At 41.4% G+C, this 12,235-nt stretch overlaps 1 protein-coding gene across 2 annotated transcripts in view; it reads left to right on the top strand.

The window, feature by feature from the left end:
* The window catches only part of LOC115372609 (sodium/potassium-transporting ATPase subunit alpha-1), a 59,619-nt gene that overhangs the window by 34,941 nt on the left and 12,443 nt on the right, over positions 1-12,235 (top strand). Inside the window, exons 2-9 of one of the 2 annotated variants that reach the window (XM_030070647.1) lie at positions 5,754-5,867; positions 6,776-6,835; positions 8,718-8,819; positions 9,049-9,150; positions 9,941-10,054; positions 10,462-10,596; positions 11,459-11,576; positions 11,850-12,118. The exons of the other annotated variant lie outside the window; for it this stretch is intronic. Coding sequence (XP_029926507.1) covers positions 5,754-5,867; positions 6,776-6,835; positions 8,718-8,819; positions 9,049-9,150; positions 9,941-10,054; positions 10,462-10,596; positions 11,459-11,576; positions 11,850-12,118 — 1,014 coding nt within the window. The remainder of the gene's footprint in view (positions 1-5,753; positions 5,868-6,775; positions 6,836-8,717; positions 8,820-9,048; positions 9,151-9,940; positions 10,055-10,461; positions 10,597-11,458; positions 11,577-11,849; positions 12,119-12,235) is intronic. 2 annotated transcript variants of the gene reach the window in all.

Below are 12,235 nucleotides of genomic sequence, written 5' to 3'. Positions count from 1 at the left end.
AATCTCTGTATATCATTGTATATCATGTATATCATATATCAAAGAGCCCTACTCCATCACTTGCTGCTACTGACCTTGAACACTACTTCTGCTAAGTTTAAGACTGTCAGCAATGTCACACATTGCTGACAAAATGGTGTCTAGCTGTTAATACAGTCTGAAAAGAATCTAGATAATGTCATATTTTCATATTTTTCACTCAGTGAACTATACAAAAAGTGTATTAGCATTGTATGTGTTGAATTTTTGGGCATGGATGCTGCTAACTGCAAGCAAGCACGCCAGGCTTCAGTGAGGAATCCTACTGATGACAGTGCCTGCACGGCCACAATTACTTTATCCCCACATTGTGACAGAGCTCTTGGAGATGGAAGAAAAAGACTTGAATGTCAGTTGAAGTAAGTATAAACTTTATGCTGCAGCAGCCAAAGCAAAGCTGCGATTGAATCAACAAAGAGAGAGAGAGAGAAAGAAAGAGACACAGAGAGATGAAGACAGAGTTTGTCTTTGGTCTAAAGGGAGGAATCACAGTCGACCACGCTTTGAGACAGCTCAGACGGATAAACTTGACTTTTCAATTTGCTCTGTCTTTTAAGGAAATGTCAAGTGCAGACGCAGGGGACTGCTGCAGGTTAGGCTGCCCCCCTCCCCCTCCTCTTTTCAGAAGTAAACAACTCCATGTTCCGACATGGGAGCAGCCTTCCAGAACAGCAGTTTGAATGTAAACTAGTTTGAGTCGGTAGCCAAGGATGATGTGCTCTGAAATTGGCTAAAGCTTTTTTTCCCCCCTTGGTGTTTTCTTGGTCTCCACTGATTTCCATACTTGAAATCGTGTACTTAAAATATTAGGGTATTGGATTTTTGAAGAAATCTTTATCGGTTGCCATGCAGTCTGTTGAGGAAGCCCGGGAGCCAGTAAGTGACCCCTCTTGTTTTCTCATGATTTTTTGATTTGTTGTTGTGTATTGTAACTTGGTAACTGCTGGATAAAACCCTTGAGACTGTTTTTTTTAAACTGTGATAATAGAGATTTGATGGATGTTCATGATACCATGGTGTCTGCAGGTCCTGTTAAAGTATTAAAACATCTTACATTGTCATAAATTATCATTAACTCAGTCCAACATCTTTAAAGTGTTCAGCACAAATTAATGTACGTTAAGTCATAAATTAATGTAGAGCGATTGGAGCGATTCAATATGGATATAATATAAAACTTCATAACAAATGTCATTTTTATTGTAGGTTTCTCATCAGTTAACATTAGAACCAATCAAGCCCTGTTTGTCTTTTTTTTTTTTTTTTTTTAAAGTTGATACCATGGTTACCTCATCCTGTACTACTTTTTTCTTCCACCCCTGCAAAAGAGTGATGCAAAAGATTTATTCAGGTCCAGGCACTCAGTTCATTTTATGTTGGCATCAATATGAACTTTTCCTGTACCTTTCATAACCCATAGATGCAAAAATTACAGACGTGGTCACCAAGACTTATTTGTCCATTTCTAAACCAGTATCACCTCTCTTCACTTTTATATTCATTACCATTTATCGATCCTCTTTGTATCAGCCCAAAATGCAGCCTCATACACGTCAGCACTTATTGCTTGAGTCTAAATTGGTGTATGTTTTGAAATTTCACTGTCTCTAGATATTTATGAAATTTGGCTTGTTAAAATATCTAAGAATTAGCAAAACTCAGCCAGTGCAGTCTGGTCTTGGTATCACGGCTCAGTAAAGTAGTGCAGAAGTCACATGTGGAGTTGACAGAAACAGGCCTCTGGGCTCAGTTTATAAAGTCTTTGCCTAAAGCCGCGCCGCCCTCAGGGGTCCAGAGGACAAGACCCGGCCTCACTGATCCAGATCCAGGCTCGGTCTTTTCCCAGCTTAGCTGCACGGGGGGCTTCAGCAACAACAACAACATGTGCTGGGATCAGACACACTGCTCTGCTTGCTCCCTGGGAATCTTTTAAAGGGCTAACTCGCTGAAAATACATACATTTTCATGACTGGGAATGCCAAAGTCAGCTGGAGGAATCTTATGTGTGGCTTACCTCGACTTTTAGGTCTTTGTATTTAAATTGTGCCTTGTATCAATTCAAAATGGCTGCTACAGTTTGTAGTTGTGTGAAGACAAATGGCTCATTAGTAGCCACTTGGTCACTGTGTGGCCTCTCTCTCTCTTTCTCCTCTGTCTGTGCTAACGTGCTAACACCTCTGATCCCTGTACATGGTGAATTATAGATGAGAGCAAACCGCTAATCGATGTCAGCTTCTAGTATTTCACTCTCGTTACTCACTCGCGCTCTCTCTCACTCACACACACACACACACACACACACACACACACCTTGTGCTGCTCTCTGATTTGCACACACACTTTTCGTCCTCTACGTCAACACATTGTTTTCGAGCTTGCCCTGAGACATTGCCTCTCTGCTCTCCCGCCTTTCTCTCTCACATTTCTCACTTTCCCTCTGTCACTCTCTCTCAGCACACCCTCTGGGTTGCAGCCGTCTAGAAGACACTATCTTCACCGCGGCCTTTGTTGCTCTGTCAGCTACAGTAACAGAGCTGATAATGAGAGGGGTGTGTGTGAATGGAAGAGCAAGAGGGGGAGAGAGAGAGGGACTGTCGCGCTGCCTGCCAAAGTACCACAGCTCGCGGTTTGATAGGGGAAGTCAGAAAAGAGAGAACGAGTCAGACCAAGTGCACGGGGAAATTGAGAGGGTGTTTCTTTGTGAGCTTTTATGACTTACTCAACAGGAGAGAGACCTGGGTGTATGTGTGTTCCAGGTCCTCAATTCAACTCAAACCTTTTTTGCGACATACAAGGGGAGGGATTGTTTTGAAGGCATGGCTGGACAGCTAAAATTCATAAAATGTTCCCAAGTGATTACCAGAAAATGACTTGAAACCGGTTAATTAGGCCACAAAATGGAGCTCTTAAGGTCAGCAGAGGGATTTATTGGACACGATTAAGTTTAAAAATAAAGGGTTTAGGGAATGAATGAAACTTGTGTATTTTTGCCTGAGACAGACATCCTCTATTGCAAGAGTGTGGGGTGTCGTTTGGTCAGTTTTGTTTAAGCAGCACCTTTAAATTGCCTTACCATGGAAAAAATGTGCTTAACTCAGAGTTTACCCAAAACCACGCGTGCACACACTTCCCGCTGGGTTTGACACCGACAACAAAGTGTCATTCTTCGACTTGATTGAGTCCAGTTATGGGGCTAAATTTAAATACCTTGTCAGTAGGTTTTAAAGAAACTTATTTGATGATCCAAAGAGTTGCTCTGTTGTGCATACAGATCTAAGTGAAACTCTTAGATGAGTGCCACAATTATTAGTCAGTATAAATATTTAAATTTAATTATGTAGCATGAAGCTGTTTGCTGATTATACATTTCTGCACACAAGCCTGTGGGTTAAAAAAAAAGTGTACACAACTTAGCAAATTAAGTCCAAGCAGAACAACAATAAGATGAGAAAGACTTAATGTTTATTTTTAAACTGGATTCAGCTTGTAGTCAAAATTGTAACCCTGAAATAATAAAACAGTGTATTGGTCAGGTGAAAAAATGCTAAGGTGGAGTGAAAGATTGATGGTTTATGTTGTGTGAAAAGGTATTCGCACAACAAAAAGGCCCACAAATCTCAAAATTGTCTCGAAAGCGGCTCATTGAAGTGCTGTGTGCAATGCGAGATGGGATTGGTGTCCTTTAAAGACAGGATTTAAGCCCTTTATGCCATGAAGTTGTCTGACAGGACGCCTGACACCACATCTAAACTGCATGTGACAAGTTAAGAGGTGATTCCGGCTTTTATGTATTGTCTCAGTTTAAGTTTATGGCACTTTGTCGTTCCAATTTAGGCCACTGTTTTCCTGGTTATAGGCTCGCCCTGTTTACTCCATTTTTATCCTGTTCCAAAGCGCAATGACCCAGATGGGGTCTTAAAAAGATGTGCGATGACAAAATGTCTTGTGGCATTTTGAGTCATCGTCAGGCATGCTCACATTGTGCCAGGAACACCTCAGCATTAGTCAGTGTGTTACTTATGCATGGTCTTGTTTGTTCCTCTGCAGTAAAGTTCCCAAAAGTGGGCTTTAAAGTTTTGGCCTGAGGCCAGGGGAGCACGGGATGCTTTCAATATGATTCATGTTTGTGAACCACTGTTTGATTTGCACAAGTGCAATACAAAGTTGTTTCATGGCTGGAGGGTGACTGAGAACTTCAGACTTATTTTGTCCTTTATAATTTAATATTTGTACAAAGACTTGTTGACAAAAGAAGTTCACAGTCTGTGCTTTTCTCCAGAGATGTCTACTGCTCCACTTCTGCATCTCTTGAGGAGACTTGCCACTACATCTTGGTGATACTTCTTAGATATTATATTATGGATATTGTGATATAAACCTAGATATTGTCTTGGGTTTAGGATATTGAAGTATGATAAGACATATATGACTGAAGTATGATAAGACATATATGACATATATGACCTGTGCTTTTTCAAGTCTACATTATGGTAAGGCGACACTGTATTTCTTTTTAATTACTGAACTAGTTCTAGCTGATTTATCTATTTGTCCTTGAACCCGGCCTTCTCTTCTGAGGATCCCTTTCAGTCTCTGTTCCTCTTAAAGAAAAGCATCTCCACTCGCCAGTTCTCATCTCAGAAAAAAAAAAAAACTTAAAGAGCATTATGACAGAGCCCTCATCTTTTACAGCTTATATTGATATTGATATTGTGATATGAGACAAGATTGTGTCTGGTATTTTGGTGATGTAACGCAAGTGTTGTCTTTTATTGGTAGTAAAGGCTTTGATTGTTTTATCAAAAATTTCTTCTGTGTAAATATCTTACAAAGGCCCCAGTTGTCATCCCCACAATATATTGTTTCAGTATCTATATCATCAAGGTATTCAGTCAAAGATATTACAATATTTTATTTTTGTCAGTGTCTCCTAATCCTTCCTACCACTGGATTTTGTTTGCTCTTTCATGGCTGTGATGCCATAAAAGACATCCTGCTGGACAACTCTGGTTGACATCATCATGTACCGAGTTGTGCCAACAATCGCTGCTTAAACAAATGCTGGGCCTGTTGCCTTTTTTTAAATTCCTCCCACAACCACCGAGTGTAACGGCAGCCCAGCGGCCATGACATGCGAGCAACATTTTTAGAGGTAATGGACAAGTGCTGTTTTGAGAAGTATGACCAACATTATTTGGTTGTTATATGTAAATATAGCAACAATGTGGTGCTGTTGAAAGGCAGCCAAGGGCCATGGACAGCACAGTACCCATTATCACCGTAAAGACTATCCTTATGTATTACAGCTATTATGCATGTTTTTTTTTTACAAAGTATCCACACAAGAATTAAAAACAAGAGTAAAGGGAGATTGCTAACTAGCTCCTTTGTTGGCACATGAGCTGGCACGGCAGTGAGTAAAGTAAACATAAGACCAGCTGGGCTGCGGAGTCCTTCATCGCCTGTTTGACGTCCCAGTTTAGTTCAACTCTAATATCATCCACATATCAACAACGTAAAGATCATGGTAGACCAGTTTTACCGCCACTTGCTTTGAGAAGTCACTAAAAAAATGTTTTCTCTCCTCTTTTCCCCCCTAAACCTTCTTCACCTTTCTGTTTTCTTTTAATTCTCCTCCTCTCCCTCATTCTTTTGCATTTTATTTTTCTCCCTCTACTGTTTTCTCCCCCTTTTCCACCGTGTTGTGTTTGCAGGAAGGACGTGAGCAGTATGAGCTGGCTGCGACCTCGGAGCAGGGAGGCAAGAAGAAAGGGAAGGGGAAAAAGAAAGAGAAGGATATGGATGAACTGAAGAAGGAAGTAGATATGGTGAGTCTCTCCCCTCTCGTCCATGCTTTTGTTTTCACTCATCTTCCTCTGTGTCAGGATCTCTTCCTGTGATTATCTAAGGCCGTCATTCGACTCCCTCATTGTTCTTTCAGTTTCTGTCCCCCTGCTCTGACTGGTTACGTTTCTTCCCCTCCTCCCTGACTTCTCTCTTTTTCATAAGACCAAAAACTACAGACTTGCATAAAAGTCCTCAAAACATATTCAAGGTCTTAAAACATTAAAATGCCTTAAATGTCACTGTAAGTAGTGTAAAACACTTCCCATATTGTAGGATGTGACACTTCACTGAAGCTACATCTCACTCATATTTAGTGATATATTCAAAGCCAAGAGGCCATTGTTTTATGGCTGCAGCATGACATGAAATAAAAAGTATCTACATGTCTTGTGCATCATTTTATACACATCTCTGTGGAATTCAGCAGTACATGTGAGGTGTCTTTGGAAATCTTTTCTCCTTGTATCTACCTCTTCCTCACTTTCCTCCTCACTTATTTTCAAGCTCATCTTTCCTCCATCCCTCCCTCAGTCTCTACCTACTCCCTTTTCATATTTTTCTTCCTCATTTCCTCCCTCTTCTCCTGTTTCATCTTCCCTTTATTCTTTTCTCCCACACCTCCTCCTCCCCCTTCTTTTGCCGAGCCTCTCTCTGGCATTCTCCTCTTCCTCTCCATTCTGTCTTTTGCCATTCCCCCATTTGTTCTCTGTTCCTCCGGCCGCCGACAGCTTCTGTGACAGTGTGGTAGTTAAACCTTGTGAGAGGTAGTTATTTTAAAATGAAAGGTCAGAACACAATGCGCCGTAAATGTCACCGGTTTTTGACATATCAAACACACACACACACACATGCACAGGACTGATACACCTTCTTTTTTGTGTTCCCACAGGATGATCACAAGCTGACCCTGGATGAGCTCAACCGCAAATATGGGACAGACCTCAGCAGGGTGAGTGACGGAGAGAGAGAGAGGATTCTGCTGTATACTTGTTTCTGCATAAATGTGTGTATGTGTGTGCATTTGTGAGTGTGTTATAGCTGAGGTGCATCTCACCTGCTGCTGCCTGCCTTTTTAAAAGCTGGATGTAAGCCAGATGCGATATGTTTTGTAAATGTTTTGTGGCTGGTATTTCTCTATTTTGTCCCACTCATAACAGCCAATACCAGTATGCATTTATGTCCATCCATCCATTTCCTATACTTGCTAACCTTAATCAAGGGGGTGGAAGCATATCCCAGCATGCATAGGGCAGAAGGCAGGGAAACCTTCACAGTGTGCTTTTTTTCTTTTTTTTTTTTTTTGCATGAATGGTAATGCAATTGCAAATGCAAAACGTTTTGGACAGGCCTGTCTCAAGATTAAAAGACCATGTTGCTTTTACTATGTTGCTAATTTGACAATTTGGTCCATCGCGACGTCTTTTGATTATTGGTAAAATTTCTCCGTGTTAATCAGTCGGTACAGAGGAATGAGTGCTTCCTCGCTTAAAACAAAACAAACAAACTGAGCTGCTTGTTCAGAACAATCAGCCTACACAAGCGACTAACATGGTCTCGAATTACTATTATTATAAGCCCTGTACTGCTGTGTCAGTGGCGGACGGCACCAACTCTTCCTGCTCATTTTAATACAAGCTGTATTCATTCCCAATCCTGTAAGGTCATTGGATTAAACAGTCCACTTCATTAATCCTGACTGTCTCTTCAACCTGGTGCACTGTTGGAGTAAATACTAGCTGCGTGCGCTGTGCTTTTTTTCCCCTGTTAATTTCCATTTTAACTTTGTTTTTGTATTATTCATCTCTGCCTCTGATTGTTCAAATGAAAATTCAGAATCTCAATTTCAAGCCGCTGAATGATTTATGAGGCTCAGATGAAATAATCAGAGGAGTTCTTAAAGAGGGAGGAAATATCTTTCACATCATAAAGGAAGAGTTATTGATTGTGTGATCAGCCACCACAGGCTCGGCGGTCTCTGGGTTTATTAAACAAAGAGCGTCCATTGATCAGAGAGACTCAGAGGGAGAGGAGGAGGAGGAGGTGGAGGAGGTGGTGGAAGGTTGCAGGGAAAAGGAAATGGATGGAGACAAAGAGATTTTCTTCTCATCCCACTATCGGTTTCTGGCTCACTGTCTCTCGAACACGCCTCCCCACCCCTGCTCGCCTCTGCTCATGCAAATGTGCTCTTGGTCATGCAGGAGAGATCAAGGAGAATGGTTAATCAGTGCCTCCAAACTTGGGTCTCGAAGCTGTGTGTGTGTGAGTGTGTGAGCACAAGTGGTGAATAATTCAGTGGCTCCAGAAGTCCCTCTGCCCTGATTTCGCATGATCTCCCCCACCCCACTTCCCTCCTTTTTTCCCCTTCTTTACTCCTGCCTTTTACTTCTGCTTTAATCCTCTGTCTCTCCTCTTCCTCCTTTCCTTTTCCTCTTCTGCTCATCATCTTCCCCCCTCCTCCTGTCTTTGGATGGAGGAGATGGTCCTGTTTTTCTGTTGATGGTTGCTGTTGCTAGGCAACTAGTAGCACCTAGCATCCCTCCAGATCTTGCATGTGCAGTAGTGATAGCTGTGTGTGTGGCTGTCTGGTGAGCAATAATGATGTTATTAAAAGTTGAAAAGTTTTTCACTGAGTTCTTGGATACGTATATACATATATAAAAAGACATGTAGACGATTAAGACGATTAAGACACTATCTCACCTCCCCAAAGAATGATTTTGTTAATTAATTACAGCACCGTAGAGGAATCTGTTATTGAGTGAGCCATATCAGGCGAGAAATCTGGAGTTTACCACCAAGTATAAGTGAAAACAATCTCTGTCATTTTTCAGGGTTTGACCAGTGCAAAAGCAGCTGAGATTCTGGCCCGTGACGGACCCAACGCCCTCACCCCTCCACCCACCACCCCCGAGTGGGTGAAGTTCTGCAAACAGGTAAAATCCACTCTCATTTGAATCATGCTTTAGTGAAAACAAACGTCAAATCTTAATCATTTCTTTGACGTAGGTTCATTCTCCTTTCTCCCTTGTAGAAATTAAGTAAATGTAAACGCTCTTACTTAGAGCTTGTTTCATGTAGCTTCAGCTCTCGGCCATCAGTTTACAAATGCTCAGAAGTTGGTATGATAAGACTCGTGATCGGGCCTCTTCCTCTCTCACTCAGATGTTCGGTGGTTTCTCCATGCTACTGTGGACCGGTGCCATCCTATGTTTCCTGGCCTATGGAATTCAGGCAGCCATGGAGGATGAACCTGCCAATGACAATGTAAGAATGGATCCTTAAAATATCTGTGTATTGCCTTGACTCAACAGTATGCTGCATTTGAAAGTTAATGTAAAGTTCCAAGAATCACAAACCGTCCGATCATAACTTATAACTTCATAACACACTGATTTTTGTGAAGGTTTTTATTTTGTGATCATTCATTTTTCAAAAGGTCATTTGTTTGTACAGGGCAGCAAATGTAGGAATTTTAAATTCTGTTTTATTGGTTTATTTTCATATTTAATGGTGATATGTTAATGTGTCTCATGTTTGTTACTGATGTAAGTATACCTAGCTATATATTCATCTGTCTGCCTAATATGGGAAGATTTAGTGGGGGTTTTTATTGTGGTAATATATCGATAAAGGACAACATAGTAAACTCCAAAATAATTAGATTTCATGTCATGACTGGACAGTTAAAGTTGTCCTTGAGGCCAGCTAGATGTATCATGCAGAGTAATATGGTTAATTTTTCAGAAAATTCATGAAAAAACCCTCATGTTGGTAAACCTTCTCTAAGAATATTTGGTGATACATTATATATGCTGCTTTAGTTATTTGTCTTAGGCTGTAGACTTACTGTAAAATGTTAACATCCCAGATTGTCTGTCTTATATCTGCCTTGTAGACTGTAAGATGCTAATTTCCATTTGTGAGAAGTTGAGGGGGTGAATTACTTTTTTTTAACCCAGAGAATTGAAAAGGAGAAAGCGTCTACATTCCCCAGATTAATTTCAAGGTTATCATGGCATGCAAATCTAAATCTGCTATGTTTTTACCTCCACAGTTGTACCTTGGTGTTGTGCTTTCGGCTGTCGTCATCATCACTGGCTGCTTCTCTTATTACCAAGAGGCTAAGAGCTCCAAGATCATGGACTCCTTCAAGAACCTGGTCCCACAGGTGAGCCCACATGCATTTCAAAAGGGCAATTTCCTTCATTCATTTGTTCTTTGTTTTCAGTCAGATGTTTGTATTGCACTTAAAGAATGAAGATGATGTTAAAACACATGAAGAGACACAGTACGACACCACACCAAAGTCACTAGTCTGAAAACACTTGATTATCTTGTCATGCCTTAATTAAAATACAAGGTAAGATCTTACTTAATTTGCCTTACAAAAACAATGGAGTCCTCTTGACACATGAATCTCATTAGCCCTGATGAATAATTTGAAGGCTGATAATGAAAATCACTTTCATTGTAATAGGAAATTAGGATATACACGCAGGAGGTGCAAGTGAAAAATGTAAAACAGAGCTGTCTCACTTTGTCTTACAAAAAAGTGCTGTCATCTCTGTCTTGTAGCAAGCCTTGGTTGTCCGTGATGGTGAAAAGAAGAATATAAATGCTGAGGAGGTGGTGGTTGGAGATCTTGTGGAGGTGAAAGGAGGCGACAGGATCCCTGCTGACCTGCGTATCATCTCAGCCCACGGCTGCAAGGTGGGTGCTTTTGAAAAGCAGTTTTTCCTGCCAGGGACTCATTTTTTAAGAACTTTAACCTCGAAACTTTAAAGGGACACCCAGACTTCTTGAATTTCAGCCTTGAGAAGTTTTTGTATTTGTTAAACGTGTTTGAGTACCTCTTTGAATTTGTGGTATGCAGTACTTTACAGTTCAGCAGTCCTTGATGAAACCTTTTCATATTATAAGACATGAGATATTGGTAGCTTGTTGCACCCCCCACACTTTTTCAAGAATCCAGGCAATGTCAAAAAGCAGCGTTTTGGTGCCATTTTGTAATCCCTTTTACCAAAATGTGCCATTTAACTGTTAAGTTTAAGTTGAGCTTCAAGTGCCAAATTATCCTCTTAAATTTCGACCCAATTTGGGAAAAATGAGTCACACCTTGCAACACGAGGACATGACTAGTACTCATATGTGGGACCAAAACAAGTCTGTGACCCATTTTGGGTTTTGAACTAAACTCGAGACCCAAGAGCAACACTTGACCCACTTATGCCCAGTGCCTTTTTATCAACCTCTGCATCATTCATTGTTATCTGGCCACCTACCTCTACATCATTTAGTGCTGCTGTTGCTCCATTATGGACCTGAAGAGTGCCACTTGACCCAAATCTGCCATGTGCCCTGTCATCCATCTGCCCCTCAGTTGTTGTTTTAAACATAGAAAAAAGGCAGAGGAGACAAGAAATAAACTTTCAGTTCTCTAGAAGGGAACTCTGTGGTAAACACCTGGTTTGTCCTCTTCTCCCTAAAGTGGACATGGCCATGTTGTTTCCTTTTTGCATGCATTCAAATTCAGCATGTCATTCATTGCTCCATTCCTTTTCCCATTTTCCAGGTGGACAACTCCTCCCTGACCGGTGAATCTGAGCCCCAGACTCGCACACCAGACTTCTCCAATGAAAACCCACTGGAGACTAGGAACATTGCTTTCTTCTCCACCAACTGCGTTGAAGGTATGATTGCAGGCTACATCAAAACAAGGTTTTTCCATTACTCAGGGCCAAGACAGCTTTTTGTTTGGCTGCCCGGGACTTGATGTTGGGACCAGAAGTGTTTTTGATGGAGTAAGATGAAGGTAGTCAAACACCAACAAGTGAATTTTTGAAGTTTATTGTACTTGAAGGAGCTGCAGGAAATACAAGTACACATGGCTGTAACCCAAAGTAACTCAAACAGAAGTCAGTGTGGTTTAGATGTATTTTTCATCTCTATCATCCTTGCCACAGGAACTGCCCGTGGTATTGTGATCAGCACTGGAGACCGTACTGTCATGGGTCGTATCGCCACCTTGGCATCTGGACTCGAAGTCGGACGCACCCCCATCTCCATCGAGATTGAGCACTTCATCCACATCATCACCGGTGTCGCCGTCTTCCTGGGCGTGTCCTTCTTCATTCTCTCCCTAATCCTCGGATACACCTGGCTGGAGGCTGTCATCTTCCTCATTGGTATCATTGTCGCCAACGTGCCAGAGGGTCTCCTGGCCACTGTCACTGTGAGTTGTGATTGTACATGGTGCCCTAAAGGTCCAGAAATTAAATTAAATAAGCTATGAATGCAGATTTTGGGTTGCTGTGTACTTGCAACTTTGACTGACCCAAGACCTCCCATC

This window comes from Myripristis murdjan, chromosome 2 (assembly GCF_902150065.1).
Source record: "Myripristis murdjan chromosome 2, fMyrMur1.1, whole genome shotgun sequence".
Taxonomy (NCBI): domain Eukaryota; kingdom Metazoa; phylum Chordata; class Actinopteri; order Holocentriformes; family Holocentridae; genus Myripristis; species Myripristis murdjan.
Note: the sequence above shows the minus strand (reverse complement) of the source record. Positions and strands in the feature narration are given on the sequence as shown.